At 39.2% G+C, this 22,202-nt stretch overlaps 1 protein-coding gene across 1 annotated transcript in view; it reads right to left on the reverse strand.

Annotated features, from left to right (window-relative positions):
- Window positions 1–22,202, reverse strand: part of ZFAND3 (zinc finger AN1-type containing 3) — a 327,628-nt gene that overhangs the window by 206,667 nt on the left and 98,759 nt on the right. The window contains exon 2 of the mRNA XM_040249777.1: window positions 17,352–17,392. Coding sequence (XP_040105711.1) covers window positions 17,352–17,392 — 41 coding nt within the window. The remainder of the gene's footprint in view (window positions 1–17,351; window positions 17,393–22,202) is intronic.

Genomic DNA, 22,202 nt, shown 5'->3' on the forward strand with positions numbered 1-22,202 from the left:
TATGCTTAAGGAAAATTTCAAGATTAAAATAATTGTAATAAATGTATCTTAAAGGATACTAATGTGCATGCAAAAACACAAAGTTGTCAACTGTACCTACTCTACTGAACAAGAATAAACTTAAGTAACAAACATCAGCAAATGAATTAACAAATGGTAGAATAACACATATAATCCCTTATAAATATTCACAAATAAAAATGTTGTTGCCACTTTGTTATCGATTTCTTTCTGGTTCCATCTTCAAGATTACTAACACAGCACAGTTACAATGAAAGGAGAAAGGAAGCTGAAGTTGAAAGATACACATAAAAGATGAAAATACAAGCCAGTTTTTATCCCCATTACTTCAGTTTATTTTGAAACTTGTTAATTTAATGGACATTAGGAATAAACCAGTGTTTTAGGTGGGAAAGACTAAGATTTCTTGCAATCAAATATTCCATGATCACCACTTCTTAATAATTCTTGATTAATGGAGATTTAACATTGGTAACAGTGTCAGACTTTATTTTGGGGGGCTCCAAAATCACTGCAGATGGTGACTGCAGCCATGAAATTAAAAGACGCTTACCTCTTGGAAGAAAAGTTATGACCAACCTAGATAGCATATTCAAAAGAAGAAACATTACTTTGCCAACAAAGGTCCGTCTAGTCAAGGCTAGGGTTTTTCCTGTGGTCATGTATGGATATGAGAGTTGGACTGTGAAGAAAGCTGAGCGCCGAAGAATTGATGCTTCTGAACCATGGTGTTGGAGAAGACTCTTGAGAGTCCCTTGGACTGCAAGGAGATCCAACCAGTCCATTCTAAAGGAGATCAGCCCTGGGTGTTCCTTGGAAGGAATGATGCTAAAGCTGAAACTCCAGTACTTTGGCCACCTCATGCAAAGAGTTGACTCGTTGGAAAAGACTCATGCTGGAAGGGATTGGGGGCAGGAGGAGAAGGGGATGACAGAGGATGAGATGGCTGGATGGCATCACCAACTTGATGGACATGAGCTTCAGTGAACTCCGGGAGTTGGTGATGGACAGGGAGGCCTGGCGTGCTGCTATTCATAGGGTCGCAAAGAGTCGGACACGACTAAGCAACTGAACTGAACATTTCTAGACTTCCTAAAAACAATGTTATAAAGCACTTATGACATATACTGAGTAACTGAATGGGCACAGAAGAAATGAACAATCTAGGTTTCAGTTGCCATTAGAAGTGTAGAATCTGTGTTAAAAGTATTTTAAGAGAAATTTTTTCTCACACTAATCTGTGCTTCAAGCATGGGAATAAATTAACAGTGACTGGATCTTAAACCATATTAGCCAAAGAAAACACCAGTCACCTTACGCAAAGCTAGCACATTGAGTGATTTCTTAAGATACTGATTATTTTTAAGTCATCTGTCTTGGCCTGTTAGTTCAGTCAACAGAACTATGTTAAGAAGGCAGGTAATTATCTTTACTCAGAAAACTGTTTTAACTCTCAGACGGTAAAACGTCTGTCTACAATGCGGGAGACCAGGGTTTGAGCCCTGGGTTGGGAAGATCCCCTAGAGAAGGAAATGGCAATCCGCTCCAGTACTATTGCCTGGAAAATCCCATGGACAGAGGAGCCTGGTAGGCTACAGTCTATGGGGTCGCAAAGAGTCGGACACAACTGAGCGACTTCACTTTCACTTTCTACTTTCACTATCATTCTGAGTGTTAATCTTCAAAAATTGAGTACACTGCCTTTAATAATATTGTTATAATGACTTTCTTTTAAAACCATCAATACATTTCAAGAGATTATGACAGTGTTAGAAAGGTGTAGTTTAGTCTACCTCAGTCCCATTAAACTAGCTTCTTCCAGTACAGAGCTCACTTTTCCAGAAACATTTTTTTCTCCCAACAGGGTATACCTATATACTTTTTAACTATTCCATAGAAATGTATTCCTCTTGTTTTCTCTTGCATATATAGGTTAATAAATGTTAAAATCTTGTGTAAGCCCATTACCAGTCTTTATATGTGTAACTTTCCCCTTGGTATCTATATTTTAAAGCTTTTGATAAAGTCCTGTTTTTTCCTTCAAATCAAGTCCAATGGAAAACATTTAAAAAAAAACAAAAAGCAATTTCATTGCTTTCCTTCTGCCAAGGTTAGATTCTAGAGCTTACCTGGCATATCAGCCAAAAACAGAACTCTATTATTTTTAAGTATAAATACAAATACAATATTTGAATCAACTTATGAGAGGTCTCCCTATGGAGCAAATTAGTAAACTGTCAGCCTATAAAGACCTATTCAAAGACATCTGTGTTTTAAATATTTGATGAAAGTGTTGCTAAAATTCCAAATAGTCTTAAGTCACTGATAGCTCAAAATTCTATTTATCATGTAAAATAAAGTAACATGCTCATAACTAACAAAAAATCTTACATTTTCCTCATAATTCTGAAGTATCTTTGGGGGGGGAGACTCTATTGCATTAAAAACTTGGTTAGATATATTAGAAAAATAAAGAGGCTAACAGAGTTATGTTTTATAGACCTTCACCTTCCTAAACATGAATAATTCAAAATTCAGAAACTGCAGCAGAATTAAAGTCTGCAGAAATTTTAAAAATGTTGCTATCACATCTTGATCATGGGGGGGGAAAGTGGATTTGAAATGACAAACCTTAAAAGTTACTTAGTCCATTAGGAAATTTACAAAACTATATTTTATGGAGGTAGTAACTATTTACCTTCCTTTTCCCCCTTTAAAAGTGCTGATCTTTAGGAATCGCTCTTCTTTGTGAGCCAAAGAGTTAAAACCATCTCTTTTACTCCCAAATGAGTGTCAGTCCCACTCAAGAGGTGCCATGTTTTATTTAAAACATACTCTTTCTCAGTAACCACTCTGTTCTAATTGGCAAGGCAAAGCCATGTCCCTAAAGCACACAGCTCGTTACATTCAGTTTGGATTACAAAAACACACAATGAAACAAACTGCATCGAAATGTACAAATTATCGGTGCAGGGGTATGGACAGAGAGGTGGAATTAGATTGTAATATGGAACAAAATCCACAGGGAGGCTAGGGAACAAATCACTAGTGTCTCAATAAACTATACAAGGTTTCCAAATGAGCAAATACATAAGGCTGAGGACAGGCTCTTCCATAATTCAACCAAATTGCTTAAATATGGATATGACAAAACAAGACTTTTTCCCAATACTATTATGCATACATGTGTATGAGAGAATAGGAATACCAACAAGAAGGTTTAACAAATGAAACCTGCAGGTTGCACTGTCTAAATATGAAACTCATCTTTGCCTTCACACTGACAATGTGCAAAACAGCCCTGCAATTAAATCACACCTCCAAATAGTTTTGAAAAAAATCTTCTGAGACGCAAAACACAGGAGACTAAATTAAAAAGAGTGCATCACTATGCAGTACAGATGGCAGGGTTAATGAGCTAAAAGTTACATGAACAAGAAGAAAGACATTAAGAAATGAAGATCTCACCACCAAAACAGAAAAAGGATTAGACGTAACACTCCCCCCACCACACATGCACATCTTTCCCCAAATCAGCTACTCTGTGAAGCTTCCAGTACTGTTTCTCCAGTTTTCCCTTGAGATAGAAAGACAAACTGGAACTGAAATAAAGGAAAAGAGAACAGGAAAAGTGTCTAACCTTCATCTACATACAAATGCAAAACAATCCAACAGCTACATTCTTGCAGGGTGTTTACAGTACAACCCTGTCTACACCAGCTACCTTCATGGCTGACAACATCAAATAGTCATGGAAGACTGTTTGTGTAAACACCTAAAATCAAATTTCAGTTCTCTGCTTAAGATTTATTTAGTTTTGGGAATATTATTTAATCTATCAGAGCTGCGGTGTCTTTATCTGTGTCTTGAACTGCCTTATTAAAAACACAAAGTTGTCCATGCACCGCCTCCATCTTATTTTACAAACAGTAATTCTTATAACCAGTCCATTCTGAAGGAGATCAACCCTGGGATTTCTTTGGAAGGAATGATGCTAAAGCTGAAACTCCAGTACTTTGGCCACCTCATGCGAAGAGTTGACTCATTGGAAAAAAGACTCTGATGCTGGGAGGGATTGGGGGCAGGAGGAGAAGGGGACAACCGAGGATGAGATGGCTGGATGGCATCACCGACTCGATGGACGTTGAGTCTGAGTGAACTCCGGGAGTTGGTGATGGACAGGGAGGCCTGGCGTGCTGCGATTCATGGGGTCGCAAAGAGTCAGACAAGACTAAGCAACTGAACTGAACTGAATTCTTATTTCATTGCTATTTTAAGTATCCTTTTTCGGCATTCTCTTAAGATTATGTACCCTTGTTGGTTTTCTCCAAACCAGAAGTCTTAGCTTAATGTATTATTTTTTCTCCTCTATAGCCAATATTTAGTCTAAAAGTAAATTAAGAGATTTAAAACTTTGGTAATAGTTAAGACTGCTTCCCAGGTGGCTCAGTGGTAAAGAATCCACCTGCAATGCAAGAGACACAGGTTCAATCCCTGAGTCAAGAAGATCCCCTGGAAAAGGAAATGGCACCCGCTCCAGTATTCTTGCCTGGGAAATCCCATGGACAGAGGAGTCTGGCGGGCTACAGTCCATTGGGCTGCAAGAGAGTCACACATGACTTGGCGACTAATATTTAAGACTATTAACACATAGTCAGTTCTACTTGATACACTAAGAACCAGTTAAGCAGTTGGGGTTTTTTAAATGATATAAAATTTTGTATCGTTAAAGATCGTATTTTAGTTATACATTAATGGTCTGAAACTAATACTCTATCTTTTTTCCCACCATCCCTTCTAGGGACTAAGAATTAAGTATAACCAAGAAAAGTATCAAAAAGCAACCTTATGATTACCCTCTAATTCAAGCACAAAGGAAACAACCAGACTAAGAACTACTCTAAGTGCCTGCAGCATATGGGGTTAAAACGAGCGAAGCACAGAAGCGTCATGGTGCTTTCTGAGTCTACCTGATAGTATCTGTTTTCCCACCAAATCCAAAAGAAGCCCATAAAACGGAGTGATCATTTTTATTTAGTCTGCATTCGTCTGAAACCATGAAGCATTAGCACTGAATTCATCACTTTTCATGTCACAGAGGGCTGACTTTATTACAGGAAAAGGAATCAACCACATCTAAGCAAAGCAGATCTCAAACCTGGGGGGTCTCCAAGCCTCTTTCACAAAGGTGCCCATCAGTATAAAATTTAAGCACATACCTCTTATAGGTCTTTTTGTTTTGAAAATAGTTATATACTCCTACAGTGGATTAAATGTTATGTGTACTCAGTTACTCAGTCATGTCCAACTCTTTGCAACCCCATGGACTGTACCCCACCAGGCTCCTCTGTCCATGGAACTCCCCAGGCAAGAATACTGGAGCAGGTTGCCATTTCCTACTCCAGGGGATCTTCTTGACCCAGGGATCGAACCCATATCTCTGGCATCTCCTGCACAGCAGGTGGATTCTTTACCACTGAGCCTCATGGGAAGTCCCAGTTAAATGGTGTGCCCCCTTCACAACTACCCTCCACCCAAAAAAAAAAACAGGTCCACCTGGAACCAGTGAATGTAATCTTATTTGGAAATAGGATCTTTGCAAACATAATTAAGGATTTTTTAGATAAGATCATCCCAAGTAAGGGTGGGGCCCTAAATCCAATGACACTCATCCTCAGACAAGACAGACACACACAGGTGAGAAAGCCATGTGTAAATAAAGGCACACTGGAGTAATACGCTAACAAGCGAAGGAGGGCTGGCAGCAATGGGAAGCTAGGGGAGGCAAGGAAGAGATTCTCTCTCAGAGGCTCCAGCCCTGAGGCTGACATCTTGATTTCAGACTTCTGGCCTCCAAAACTCTGAGAGAACAAATTTCTGTTGTTTTAAGCCACCAAATTGGTGGTAATTAGTTATAGCAACTTTAGGAAACTGATACCAGTAAGACTATATACATTATAAAAACCACCAATTTTTAAATAATAATAAAAACAAATCTTAGTAGAAATTCCAACAATCTTGTGCAATATCACCATTAGAGACCACAGCTTTAGACCGATCACGTGGGCAGAACCAAGTTCAAGAAACAGAGCCAAACTATCTCAAAATACTCGGGGACTATTAAATTTCTTCCTCTTTAACTAAAACAATGACACACGGTCACAATTTTTCTACCTAAGGCCTAAAACAAGTTGTCTTTCTGCTACTTAAAGCACTGAGCATTTTGCTTCCCATTAGAAATGCAACAACTATTTTTGACATAATTTCCATAACAAGATCATCTTCAATTTATCTTGACTAGCATAATAATTAACCACACAATTTTAAAATGCTTATTAGTAAGACAGCAAACTGCTATAGACTAAGAGGTGAGAAAAGGTTGCCAGAGTTCGGCTTTGCTAATCAGTTAAGGACCTGCTGCCTCTGACTTGCTTTCAGTTGAGAGCAAGGGAGCTACATCACAAAGATAGGGTTTCTAATACAGATACAGTGTTACATATTCAAACAAGTGTTAAAACAGAGAGAACATGAGGTCAGGACAACTGTAGTATAAAAACAGTAAAAAAAAAAAAAAAAACAGTAGTTGAAAATCAACCTATATGTCTGTCCATCGGCAGAGAACTAGATAAACTGTAGCAGAGGATAATGAAGGTGACCAGTAATTTATCAACCAAACTGGGGCATGGAGAAGTACAAAGGGATAATACTAACTTCACTGATACAGAAATCATAAACTAAGACTGTTCCAGAAAACTAAGACTTTCGTGATAATAGATAATAATAGTTAACATGAACCAGAGCAACAAGTGTCAAAATGATTACTTTGGAAAAGCATTATTTTGAAAAATACAGGGACTTCCTTGGTGGTCCAGTAGTTAAGACACTATCCTTCCAAAGCCAGGGGTGGAGGTTCGATCCCTCGTCAGGGAACTAAGACCCCACATTCCACGTGGCCACGGATAATAATAAATGCAAGTTACCTATTCATAGTAAAAAGTATAAAGATAAAAATAACTATGGTAAAAGAGAACTGTAAGATTTTAGTTCCCTTGTAAGATATGTTATAGAGCAAAAAAAAAAAATCTACAAAATGTTTTACTAATTCTGGGTTAGCTTGAGGACGTTTGTTACTGACTACTTTCTATAATATTCTGAATTTCAGACATCCACACCAGACAGATACCCAACAATGGACACAAAATGGTTCAGAGAATCTGATGAGCTAAACTCTCTCTAACAAATACAAAATGAAGCAGGGCAAAGGCTAACAGAATTCTGCCAAGAGAACGCACTGGTCATAGCAAACACCCTCTTCCAACAACACAAGAGAAGACTCTACATATGAACATAACCAGATGGTCAACACCGAAATCAGACTGATTATATTCTTTGCAGCCGAAGATGGAGAAGCTCTATACAGTCAACAAGAACAAGACCGGGAGCTGACTGTGGCTCAGATCATGAACTCTTTATTGCCAAATTCAGGCTTAAATCAAACTAAGTAGAGAAAACCACTAGACCATTCAGGTACGACCTAAATCAAATCCCTTATGATTATACAGTGGAAGTGACAACTAGATTCAAGGGATTAGATCTGATAGACAGAGTGCCTGAAGAACTATGGACGGAGGTTCATGATATTGTAGAGAAGTCAGTGATCAAGATCATCCCCAAGAAAAAGGAATGCAAAAAGGCAAAATGGTTATCTGAAGAGGCTTTACAAACAGCTATGAAAAGAGAAGCAAAAGGCGAAGGAGAAAAGGAAAGATAACCCCACTTGAATGCAGAGTTCCAGAGAACAGCAAGGAGAGATAAGAAAGCCTTCTCAGTGATTAATGCAAATAAATAAAGGAAAACAATAGAATGGGAAAGACTAGAGATCTCTTCAAGAAAATTAGAGATACCAAGGGAACATTTCATGCAAAGACAGGTACAATAAAGGACAGAAATGGTATGGACCAAACAGAAGCAAAAGATGTTATAACAAGAGGTGGCAAGAATACACAGAAGCACCATACAAAAAGATCTTCACGACCCAGATAACCACGAGGATGTGATCACTCACCTAGAGCCAGACATCCTGGAATGTGAAGTCAAGTGGGCCTTAGAAAGCATCACTACGAACAAAGCTAGTGGAGGTGATGGAATTCCAGTTGAGCTATTTAAAATCCTAAGAGATGATGCTGTGCAAGTGCTGCACTCAATATGCCAGCAAATTTGGAAAACTCACAGTGGTCATAGGACTGGAAAAGGTCACTTTTCATTCCAATCGCTATGAAAGGCAATGACAAAGAATGCTCAAACTACTGCACAATTGCACTCATCTCACATGCTATAAAGTAATGCTCAAAATTCTCCAAGCCAGGCTTCAACAGTACATGAACCATGAACTTCCAGATGTTCAAGCTGGCTTTAGAAAAGGCAGAGGAACCAGAGATCAAATTGCCAACATCTGCTGGATCATCAAAATAGCAAGAGAGTTCCAGAAAAACATCTATTTCTGCTTTATTGACTACGCCAAAGCCTTTGACTGTGTGGATCACCACAAACTGGAAAATTCTTCAAGAGATGGGAATACCAGACCACTTGACCTGCCTCCTGAGAAATCTGTATGCAGGTCAAGAAGCAACAATTAGAACTGGACATGGAACAGACTGGTTTCAAACAGGGAAAGGAGTGTGTCAAATCTGTATACTGTCACCCTGCTTATTTAACTTATATGCAGAGTACATCATGAGAAACGCTGGACTGGATGAAGCATAAGCTGGAATCAAGATTGCCGAGAGAAACATCAATAACCTCAGATATGCAGATGACACCACCCTTACAGCAGAAAGCAAAGAAGAACTAAAGAGCTTCTTGATGAAAATGAAAAAGCAGAGTGAAACAGTTGGCTTAAAATTAACATTCAGAAAACTAAGATCATGGCATCTGGTCCTGTCACTTCATGGCAAATAGATGGGGTAACAGAGATAGACTTTATTTTGGGGGACTCTAAAATTGCTGCAGATGGTGACTGCAGCCATGAAATTAAAAGATGCTTGCTCCTTGGAAGAAAAGTTATGACCAACCTAGATAGCATATTAAAAAGTAGAGATATTACTTTGCCAGCAACTAGGTCCATCTAGTCAAGGCTATGGTTTTTCCAGTATGGATTTGAGAGCTGCACTATAAAGAAAGCTAAGCACAGAAGAACTGATGCTTTTGAACTGTGGTGTTGGAGAAGACTCTTGAGAGTCCCTTACACTGCAAGAAGATCCAACCAGTCCATCCTAAAGGAGATCAGTCCTGAATATTCATTGGAAGGACTGATGCTGATGCTGAAACTTCAATACTTTGGCCACCTGATGCAAAGAACTGACTCATTGGAAAAGACCCTGACGCTGGGAAAGATTGAAGGCAGGAGGAGAAGGGGACGACAGAGGATGAGATGGTTGGATGGCATCACCGACTCAATGGACATGAGTTTGAGTAAACTCCGAGAGTTGGTGATGGACAGGGAGGCCTGGCGTGCTACAGTCCATGGGGTCCCGAAGAGTCAGACATGACTGAGCAACTGAACTGAACTAACAAATACATGACAATGTGTGTGTTATACTTGAGTAATCATTCTTGGACTTTTGGCTTTAAAGAAATCAAAGAATATACAACAGTAACCAAGTTAACAAAATTACAAAAACATAAATACCCTATTCAAATGCTTCATTTTAAGAGCAGCAGCTGCCTTTCTTCTGGGAAAAGGTGATTTGAAAAATCGACCTATGACAAGCATACAGATTCTACTATCCTGCTCAAATTCCACCATCCTATAAAATACTCAGAGTGGGTGTTCTGTTTATTCTATTTTACTCATGGATACAGGGTTCCCACAATTTCTAAAAGGGAACATGCATTACAAGAAGTGCTTAAAATGTTCAGATTCTCTAAGTTCCTCTTACTATACATCCTCAAAACTCAGCTGTAACCTACTGATACCATTCTTCCTTTCAAAAGTGACTGGAATCAGGCCACTTCTACTCTAAACTTCTAACAGGAAATGGAAGGAGAGAAGAAGTTAAGAGTGTAACTCCAAAGCAGTAAGAGTCCCAGATTCATGAGGAAATAGTTTGCTTATTATTGCCCTGTTGTGAAAAGTACCATGAAATGCAAGTCACCTCGAGGAAAATTACTTCCATTTGGCTTAACTACCACTCCCCATCTCGTGCCCACCACTGCTGTATCATTCACTCTGGATGTCAACACTGAGAGTCCCTCTGCTGCTAGCTACAGCCAACTGTATTTTGCTAATTCCAGAAAGAAACTAACCACTTCTGGAGTCTGTCAGACTTAAGTAGAATGCACTTAACTTTTTAAAAATTTGTAATTTTTTCAATTACTTAATAAACTGGAAGAAACACAACCTGGAATCAAGATTGCCGGGAGAAATATAAATAACCTCAGATATGCAGATGACACCACCCTTATGGCACAAAGTGAAGAGGAACTAAAAAGCCTCTTGATGAAAATGAAAGAGGAGAGGGAAAAAGTTGGCTTAAAGCTCAACATTCAGAAAACGAACATCATGGCATCTGGTCCCATCACTTCATGGGAAGTAGATGGGGAAACAGTGGAAACAGTGTCAGACTTTATTTTTGGGGGCTCCAAAATCACTGCAGATGGTGACTGCAGCCATGAAATTAAAAGACACTTACTCCTTGGAAGAAAAGTTATGACCAATCTAGATAGCATACTCAAAAGCAGAGACATTACTTTGCCAACTAAGGTCCGTCTAGTCAAGGCTATTGTTTTTCCTGTGGTCATGTATGGATGTGAGAGTTGGACTGTGAAGAAGGCTGAGAGCCGAAGAATTGATGCTTTTGAACTGTGATGTTGGAGAAGATTCTTGAGATTCCCTTGGACTGCAAGGAGATCCAACCAGTCCATTCTGAAGGAGATCAGCCCTGGGATTTCTTTGGAAGGAATGATGCTAAAGCTGAAACTCCAGTACTTTGGCCACCTCATGGGAAGAGTTGACTCATTGGAAAAGACTCTGATGCTGGGAGGGATTGGGGGCAGGAGGAGAAGGGGACAACAGAGGATGAGATGGCTGGATGGCATCACAGACTCGATGGACGTGAGTCTGCGTGAACTCTGGGAGTTGGTGATGGACAGGGAGGCCTGGCGTGCTGCCATTCATGGGGTCACAAAGAGTCGGACACGACTGAGCGACTGAACTGAATAATAAAAGTCTCAACAAACAAAGTCAAAATTAATTAAAACTCCCCCAAATACTGAGACTACCAAAATTAAATTTTTCATAGAACCTCCACTCAGCTTTATCCCATGCAACTAAATACATATATTTAAAAACAGTATACAACACCTACTTCAATCAGCATTTAAATAATGTCCCTATGTTATTTTCAAAAGGCAAAAAAATCACAAACAAGCTAATGGCATGGTAACAGCAGATATTATGAAACTCTAATCACTTTGGATTTATAGAGAAGATTAGACAGCAATAAACAAGCTTGGTAATTTTCAGACTGGATACAAGATATGCAGCAGTAAGGAAAAAGGAACCTTACTTTAACACTAGCTATTTCAATCCCTTAAAGCCTCTCTCGAAAGTCCACTTCAAATTTAAAACAATAAGTAAAACAATATCAAGAAATAAAGTGAATATGATATTACTATGCTAAGTTAATAATTTTCTCCCAGCTGACAAAGGCTACTACAGATATATTCATTGATAACCACATTTCTCTCCAATGTTGAATATCAGAACGCAACATCTAAGCTTACTCCTGTGAACAGGGACCTGAAAGCAGATTCCTATGAAATCAAGTACAGTTATCTCTAGGGTCACAGCAGAACGTGCCTCCCACACGACACGTATCATCTTCTTTAGCGCAGTGTTCTTCACCACTAACAAAGCGCGAGACACAACTAATTAACCACGAAGCAAGAGGATGCTCACCTGTCTTTCCACTGAGAAATATACATCTGAGAAGTTACACTGAAACTAATTTTCAGAAAATTAAATTAACCATTACCTTATAATTTGAGAGATGATTTATCTCCTTTAATTAATCTTCAACTGACAAGACACGTGTAAACTGACGCAGTAATGCATTAAAAGTATTACTTTTTAAAGGAAACAGTCTATATAATGGGCTTCCCTAGTGGCTCAGCAGTAAAGAATCTGCCTGCGATGAAGGAACAGGAGGTATGATTGCTGGGTCAGAAAGATCCCCTGGAGGAGGGCATGGCAACCCAAGCAAGTATTCTTGCCTGGAGAATCCCATGGACAGAGACTGGCCAGATACAGTCCATGTGGTTGCAAAGAGTCGGACACAACTGAAGCAACTTAGTACATACACACACAATTCTACAAAAGGCTTAGAAAACAACAACTTCCTGCACTGTGATTAATCATCCCTCCCTTATTTTTCCAATTTTATGTGAATCACGGAATAATAGCAAGTTTCTTAAAAGTTAGGCTTAAATGGAACAATATGTTCAAAATCATGTCTGCAGTTTAAAAGAACCTGCTTACTTTGATTTTGCAATGAAGTACTTTTGAAAGTCAATAAATAGACATATTAGGGTCCTTTTTCTTTTTTTTTAAGAAATTGCTAAAAATTATTAAAAACCACGTATATGCCATCTAAAGGTCCATAAGAACAAACTGGTTCTTTTACACTCAGCACTTGTTAAGTTTGTCTTCTGATAAGCATCTGTCATCAAAGAATCTACTTAAACAATCTCCCATCCCTTGGAAACTATCTTCAGGCTCACTCCCTTGTAAAGTATAATGGTCCATGGATCACAACTACTCTCTGGTTACCAGACTCCTCCGTCCCCCACAGCAAGCATTTCCAAGGATGGTAGAGATGGAGTTACTTCAGTCAGGTCATTAAAAATCTCTGCCTTCCCCACTTGTGATCATCCTGTTTGATATTTCTGACATATATATTTTTCTCAGCAAACTCATTATGTGAAAAGCATTGCTTTAATGATAGCTGAGCTTCAATACAGTAGTATGGGAGGTCATTGTGAATTTGATACTAAATGTCCCTAAAAATCTAGATCAGTTGGTATCTAAAACTCAAAAATTCATAAAATGAGTTTGCACTCAAACAGAAAATAACACCCCAGGCATTTCTATAGTTTTAAGAGGCAAGACCACCCTTCAGATGCTATGTCTGATCTTTTGTATACCTTAACACAGCTCAAGGCAATTGGGATTAGTTCATGCTTCCACACAGAAAATCACATAATCCAAATTAGTCAAGAGCTCAGAGCAAACCAAGATCATAAGAAATCAGCTGGTTAACACCTTGCCTAAAGATAGAAAGGAAATATGCCCTATTTTCCAAAGAGAATGAGATCTCCAGTAACTCAATGACTTTCCAATGAATTTCTGCAATTCAGTGGTTTTAAACTTTTTAAACCATACTCCATTGTAACATATATTTATATCACAACCCACTCCACATTATTTTCATTTATATGTGTATCTCAGAAATTTCACAAATAATACCTTACCCTTACTAATCCATTCTGAAGGAGATCAGCCCTGGGATTTCTTTGGAAGGAATGATGCTAAAGCTGAAACTCCAGTACTTTGGCCACCTCATGCGAAGAGTTGACTCACTGGAAAAGACTCTGATGCTGGGAGGGATTGGGGGCAGGAGGAGAAGGGGACGACAGAGGATGAGATGGCTGGATGGCATCACTGACTCGATGGACGTGAGTCTGAGTGAACTCCGGGAGTTGGTGATGGACGGGGAGGCCTGGCGTGCTGCGATTCATGGGGTCACAAAGAGTCGGACACGACTGAGCGAATGAACTGAACTGAACTTGATATCTGTGACGCACTCAGACTGTTTTCCACTGTACTCAAATTTTAAATGCTAAATTGATTTCTATACCCACTAATGATCCACAATACACAGTTTGAAAAACTGCATTAAAAAGTAGTGTTTCAGCCAATAAAATGTTTATATCATCTTAATATAACTATCAGTAGCATGCCATGAAATTTTTTGCTTTCTATTATAAATATTTACTGATTTGTTAAGTAAAGCCATGCAAAAAGCCAATATGAAATGTTTAATGAAAAACAATTGTATGGCAGTTAACATATTATAAAGGGGGTAGAAAAAGTTAAAACTAGACAAGACTTTAAACATGTTTTTACTCATTTCATTCAATTTAATGGAAATGTGTTGTAACAAACTCACTTTCCCATCACATAGTTTTGAAAATGAATCCCGAAAAATCTCTTTAACTAACCAAATGGTACACACAGCTATTTTTAAAGCAACTTTTCCACCTTTTAAAGTATACTGTACACTTTAAGATACACTTTAAAAGACTATTTAAAATCACAGTGGCTTTTGGACAAAGTAATCTTCATGTTGTCTTGCACATTTCATGCCTCTGCTGCAATAATGCATTTCTATACTTTATCTTCATATACCAACAAAATCCACCAGTGTATCTTTAAAGTTCAATGATCATTTTTCTTCTAAATTTCAAAAAGAACACCAAATGCTGCTTCAGCAAGCAAGATGTTGTTTATGAGTCATTCCTTTCAACTGAGGTTGGGGAAATCAGGAGCGGAGGGGTAGAGATAAAGAAGAAAGGAGAGAATATTTTCATGACACACTTGAAAATATTCTCAGTATTTTTAAAAATAAAAATAATAAAGCTGTATAAAGTGTAAATGGACATAAGACCACCAGAGATTCAAAAAATAATGACAACCATAGAAAACAAAACTGTAACAAATCCAAAGAAACATGGCTGAACTATTTTCATTGATAATGTTTAAATTTTATATCTATTTAGGGGCATGAGACAGTTCTTTGAGTACTGGATGTGAACCACCTGACTCAAGGTACCTGACTTTTCCCCCCAGCTACACTTCACTGAATCATATAGGGGAACTAGTTTTACATGGAGAAAGACACACAGTATACATTTTTTCTCACTGCTACTCTTATCTTTACTACAAATGAAAATATGGAAGTGCTAAGTCTCTCAGTCATGTCTGACTCTGTAAGCCCATGGGCTGTAGCTGGCCAGGCTCCTGCCCATGGAATTCCCCAGGCAAGAATACTGGAGTATAGCCGTTCCCTTCTGCAGGGGACCTTCCCAACCCAAGGACTGAACCTGGGTCTCCTGCATCGCAGGCCGATTATTTACCATCTGAGCCATATACTCTCACCAGTGAGAAAGCATTTCCTCGTATCTGTTATTGCAGATAAGCAGAGCAAGAGAAGCAGAACACATTCACTTAACATGGCAGAGATTCTGTTAAAAGCTGAATAAAAGGTGTCTTACCGGTACCTTTTCCTTTTAAAAACCTAAAGAATTTGACAAATTCCAGACTTTTAACAGAAACAAACTGCCAACTTTCCCAACCTTCCCAACTCCATCCAACCTACCCCCTAGTTTAGGCATAAAGGTCTAAAGATCACATTATCATTATTTCTTTGTCCAACAGCACAGTGAATAGAAGATGAATACTGACAGAGATTCTCTCCTCAACCAAATTCCAGCCAGGGTCTGTCTTCTCAACCATACCTCAACCGTGGCCTATAAAAACTAGACTTATCAACACAAATGATTTCATATACTCATATCCCTCTATGCTAATAAATTTAAATAACCACTAATACAGTTTTTAACAGCTCAAGGACCCATCCCGAGGATGGTCCTAGTCCCTCTTATTTAAAGTGCCTCTCTGCGAAAGCTCAAAGCTGCCAAAAGAATTTAAGATCTGTTCTAGCCAAAAGCTGATGATAGGTCCCTGACTACCCTATCCTACAGCATTTACTTAAAATGGCTTAAAATGTGACTCCTTCCTTCATCCCCCTTCAAGATGTATGTGTATCTACTAAAACTCAATCACTCAGTAGTGTCCTTCTCAAGGACATGAAAGCCATTTCTCTAACTGTACTCATTGGGAAGAATAGGGCTTCAATCTCTCACTTCCTCTGCGTAGGAGGATAAAATCACTTCAATAACTGTTAACTAACAGACACAGCCAGGCTAATCATCATTTATATTAACCAGCCCTTTGTGATTTTTCTACTCCCCTGATCATCCTGAGACAAGCTAGCCATCCCTCCCCTACTCCCTCATTCTCCCTTTAAAATGCCCAGTTCCCTCTAGACAAGTCCCCTCTTCCCTACTATAGCAGTGTGTTACTGATTAAAATGTGTCCTTAACCTAACTTGTGTGCTGATTTGTCTTTGACAAAATAATAAAGTAATTAAAAAAGGTAATAATGAAAGGTAAACATATCCCAATTAATAAAGACTTACATAAGATCATTAGATGTGGAGTTCTTAAAAAACAAACAAAAAATCTTAAAGTTTTAACTTTGTGAAAGTGAAAGTCGCTCAGTCGTGTCCGACTCTTTGTGACCCCAAGGACTGACTAGTCCATGGAATTCTCTAGGCCCGAATACTGAAGTGGGTAGCCGTTCCCTTCTCCAGGGGACCTTCCCAACCCAGGGATCAAACCTAGGTCTCCTGCAGTGCAGGTAGAGTCTTTACCAGCTGATCCACCAGTGAAACCCAAGAATAGTGGAATGGGTAGCCTATCCCTTTTCCAGCGGATCTTCCCGAACCAGGGTCTCGTGCATTGCAGGCAGATTCTTCACCAACTGAGCTATGAGGGAAGCCCATTAACTTCATGAAGGAGTCATAAATCAAGGAGTCAATCAATCAGCATTTAGGGGTGGAAACGGCCCTTGGCAAACATCAAGCCGAAAGCCCTTCATGTTACAAATGATTAATCTAACGCCCAAAGAGGTTAAGTGCCTTACCCAAGGTGATTTCAATGAGGGTCTGAATCAGAAAAGCCAATTCAGCATTATTCCCTTTCTGACTCCAACATGAAAGTATTCTTTCTCTTGTATTCTCGTTGGTAAAAGCAACCTTCACCATTAATCATTCAAGTCAACATCAAAGATGAATATATATATATATGATGATGAATATATATATATGATGATGAATACATATATATATATAACTCTTCTATAACGTGAGTGTTTACAATCCCACTATAGTCCAACAACCGTAAACTGAGGAAAGCTTGTTTGATACAAGTACACGTAAGATTTTATTTCACTCAGGGAAGACTGTTTCAACAGTTCTAAACAAATATATAAAGCAACTTGGTGAAGAGAAACTACTTTCACACCCAAGCAAAGAAAATAAAAACCCATGCATAAACCCAAAAGAAGATAGACAGTCTTAATTTAGACAGTCTTAAAAACAACCGAAAGAAAAAGAAAAATAAATTGAAAACCCTTTTTCTGCACTTACCAGCAAAGCATTTGGAACAGAGGTTCATAGTCTTGCTGGACCTGGGGCAAAAAAAAAAGAAAGAAAAGAAAGAAGAGCTAAAACTTCAGTTATCACTCTAATCAAAACATAAAGATGTTTGAAACCTAGGCCAAGATCTTCCTGGCCAAGGAACTAAACTAATAAACTAATGAGAAATCCCTAGCCAGCCAGCCAGCCACCCCTACCCCATAACAAAACAAAAACAAGACAAAAATAAAATAACAATATAAAGCACGTTTGTTATCTATGAGTTAGCCAATATGTTATTTCTTGTGACTAGCAGCTTATGTGGTGGCAAGTTCAGGAATACTGTAAAAGGCCCATAAGATAACAAAAGAATGAATTTATCCAACGATTGTCACATTCCCTGTTTATAATGGAACATATATCACACACTCATCAAAAAAGGGAAAATTTTATCCGTAAAGAGGTAAAACTTGCTCCTGATTTACACACTTGATTACCTCTATAATATTACTTGAACTTTTGTCTTCTTTCCCCTCATTCTAGTCCAATTTCAGATCCTGGTCACATTATCACCTTGTCATTTAAAATTCTTTTTACAGATGTTCCCAATCAAATTATTTTTCATTTCCTTTCATCTGTTAATAGTAACTACAATTCACTGAATACTAAATTGGGATGGGCACTTAACATACACAATCTCATTAATCGTCCCAACATCCTGAGACTGAGTATCACCGTATTGCTTTGTTTCTAAAATACACTTTTTTAAAAAGTCCCATTAACATTTCTACAACCAGGGAACATCATAGAACTGGCTACAAGTGATAAATAATTTAAAGAGGATATGTTTCCACCATGTCCTCCAAGGAGCTATTAAACTGAGTGGTCTTAGAAATCAAGGACATACAGTCTCATCCCCATTTAACAGGGGAGCAGCTTGCCCGCGGTCACATCGCTGGGGAACTGACTACAGAGGAAGCTTCTGACCTAGGGTCTGAGCTAACTCCAAAAGCCATACGAACTACAAAAACCTTCTAGAATACCTATCTACAGCCTCATTCCTCAGCAATTCCCCTTCCAATATGTGAGTCTTTACCCAGAGTCACTCGTATACACGGAATATGGCAACCATCTTTTGCCCTCCTCAGTAAACTTTACAATTAATGAAAGCCTCCCTCAGGAAGTATTCCCTGATGATCATGACTGTCTTCTAATATACTGAGACCCAAGATCTAACTGTCGGTAACTGTCACAGAGTGATAAAATGAGGAGATGGGCCGTGAAAGGAGGCAGGAAGAGGTCACTAGAGTTCTCTATCCCAAAAGAGATGCCATGTAGACGGGGGTTAGGCACTCAGTTGTGTCCGACTCTCTGTAACCCCATGGACTAATATAAAGACATCAAAGGTGCTAAGCAAGTTTTCAGTATCAATAAAATGAATAAAAATTTTTTAAAAACAGACAAAGAGGTGTGTTAACAGTGACATCTAACACTTATTACATGTCCACCACATGGTTAAGCACAACACCAAATTCCTTTAACCTTATTTTACTGAAGAGCAAACTGAAGTGCCAAGAGGGTATATAACTTTCCTAGGTTACAGCACTCTCAAGTAGATGAACCTGATCTAATTCCAAAGCCTGTGTTCTTTTCATCATGCTGAACTAGGGCCCCTGCCTCAGTAAAGAAGCTGAGAGGAACACACTCTAGAGGCTGGGGAGAATGGTCCCACAACTGGAGATATAATCTATGGTAATCAAGGCAGCACACGGAAAAAGTAAAGCCTTTCATCTGGAGGAAGCCCAACTCCCGCCCTCTTCTCCAAATACAGATAAAATACACAGCAAAGCAACCCAAGGCTGCCAGTCATTTCGGTTCCAACCCAAGGAAGAACTGAGGATGAAGGAATTTCTTTGTTGCTTGAACAATCCCCAGGAGGAAGGTCTCCTCCTGATGTGGTCACTGTCTCTTGCCCCTCCGTTGCCACAGACACACAGAGGTAACCGTTCATCCTCTGCTGCTCCCCAGATCCAGCAGGAAGCACGGAGAGCCTGAGAGAAGAAGTGAGGGCAGCAGGAACCAAGGGTGCCAGTTTTCACGTCTGTGTTTCACAAGCTGGGAAGAAAAAATGGCAATGTAGCATGTTTTCCCACTTGCCCTTATCTCTCTTCAGATAGTTGATGCATTATACCCACTTGAGATGGCTGATGCATATACACCCACTATATCCATTCATCATACCCATTCTACTTTCTAAGTAGGAACTTTTCAGCAACACAGTTATTAATCAGGCTATGAAAGAAATAACACAGATACTGACATTATTAATCAAAACAGAGATGTCTAAAATCTGAAAGAACCCAGATTTTGGCTATAGAATTAAGAGCTACTGGTAATGGCAACTTGGATCCCATATGTCAGCAACAGTGAACTTGAAAAAACTAGCAGAGGCTTCTGACACCCTTGCTCCTTTTTCATGGTTGACATATCAAACTTGAAGCTAATCACACACATACGACTACCAAAAAACGTAGTGTGATCGTCCTGCACAGTCTTGGACAGACTACTTCAAGTACTCTATGTGGCAGCAAGTATGAAAGAGAGATATGGGGTGGTGCACAGGTAACTGCAGTTTTTGCACTGTTGAAATGTGCCATTTGATATTGGAGTACATTCTTAAACAAGTGGGGTTATGTCATATATCATTTTAATGCACATTTCTCACTTGATTTTTTCTTTGCTAATGACAACACAAGAGAAGACTCTACACATGGACATCACCAAATCATCAACACCGAAATGAGACTGATTATATTCTTTGCACCCAAAGATGGAGAAGCTCTATACAGTCAGCAAAAACAAGACCAGGAGCTGACTGTGGCTCAGATCATGAACTCCTTATTGCCAAATTCAGACTTAAATTGAAGAAAGTAGGGAAAACCACTAGACCATTCAGGTATGACCTAAATCAAATCCCTTATGATTATACAGTGGAAGTGAGAAGTAGATTTAAGGGACTAGATCTGATAGACAGAGTGCCTGATGAACTATGGATGGAGGTTCGTGACATTGTACAGGAGACAGGGATCAAGACCAGCCCCATGGAAAAGAAATGCAAAAAAGCAAAATGGCTGTCTGAAGAGGCCTTACAAATAGCTGTGAACGGAAGAGAAGCGAAAAGCAAAGGAGAAAAGGAAAGATATAAGCATCTGAATGCAGAGTTCCAAAGAATAGCAAGAAGAGATAAGAAAGCCTTCCTCAGCAATCAATGCGAAGAAACAGAGGAAAACAACAGAATGGGAAAGACTAGAGATCTCTTCAAGAAAATTAGAGATACCAAGGGAATATCTCATGCAAAGATGGGCTTGATAAAGGACGGAAATGGTATGGACCTAACAGAAGCAGAAGATATTAAGAAGAGGTGGCAAGAATACACAGAAGAAGTGTACAAAAAAGATCTTCACGACCAAGATAATCACGATGGTGTGATCACTCACCTAGAGCCAGACATCCTGGAATGTGAAGTCAAATGGGCCTTAGGAAGCATCACTATGAACAAAGCTAGTGGAGGTGATGGAATTGCAGCTGAGCTATTTCAAATCCTAAAAGATTATGCTGTGAAAGTGCTGCACTCAATATGCCAGCAAATTTGGAAAACTCACAGTGGTCATAGGACTGGAAAAGGTCAGTTTTCATTCCAATCGCTATGAAAGGCAATGCCAAAGAATGCTCAAACTACCACACAATTGCACTCATCTCACATGCCAGTAAAGTAATACTCAACATTCTCCAAGCCAGGCTTCAGCAATACATGAACCATGAACTTCCAGATGTTCAAGCTGGCTTTAGAAAACGCAGAGGAACCAGAGATCAAATTGCTAACATCTGATGGATCATGGAAAAAGCAAGAGAGTTCCAGAAAAACATCTATTTCTGCTTTATTGACTATGCCAAAGCCTTTGACTGTGTGGATCACCACAAACTGTGGAAAATTCTTCAAGATGAGAATACCAGACCACCTGACCTGCCTCTTGAGAAGCTTATATGCAGGTCAGGAAGCAACAGTTAGAACTGGATATGGAATAACAGACTGCTTCCAAATAGGAAAAGGAGTACATCAAGGCTGTATATTGTCACCCTGCTTATTTAACTTATATGCATCATGAGAAACGCTGGGCTGGAAGAAGCACAAGCTGGAATCAAGATTGCCGGGAGAAATATCAATCACCTCAGATATACAGATGACACCACCCTTATGGCAGAAAGTGAAAAGGAACTCAAAAGCCTCTTGATGAAAGTCAAAGAGGAAAGTGAAAAAGTTGGCTTAAAGCTCAACATTCAGAAAATGAAGATCATGGCATCCAGTCCCATCACTTCATGGGAAATAGATGAGGAAACAGTGTCAGACTTTATTTTAGGGGGCTCTAAAATCACTGTAGATGGTGACTGCAGCCATGAAATTAAAAGACGTTTACTCCTTGGAAGGAAAGTTATGACCAACCTAGATAGCATATTCAAAAGCAGAGACATTACTTTGTCAACTAAGGTCCGTCTAGTCAAGGCTATGGTTTTTCCAGTGGTCATGTATGGATGTGAGAGTTGGACTGTGAAGAAGGCTGAGCACCAAAGAATTGATGCTTTTGAACTGTGGTGTTGGAGAAGACTCTTGAGAGTCCCTTGGACTGCAAGGAGATCCAACCAGTCCATTCTGAAGGAGATCAGCCCTGGGATTTCTTTGGAAGGAATGATGGTAAAGCTGAAACTCCAGTATTTTGGCCACCTCATGCGAAGAGTTGACTCACTGGAAAAGACCCTGATCCTGGGAGGGATTGGGGGCAGGAGGAGAAGGGGACGACAGAGGAT

The sequence above is a fragment of the Oryx dammah genome, unplaced genomic scaffold, assembly GCF_014754425.2.
Source record: "Oryx dammah isolate SB20612 unplaced genomic scaffold, SCBI_Odam_1.1 HiC_scaffold_11, whole genome shotgun sequence".
Taxonomy (NCBI): Eukaryota; Metazoa; Chordata; class Mammalia; order Artiodactyla; family Bovidae; genus Oryx; species Oryx dammah.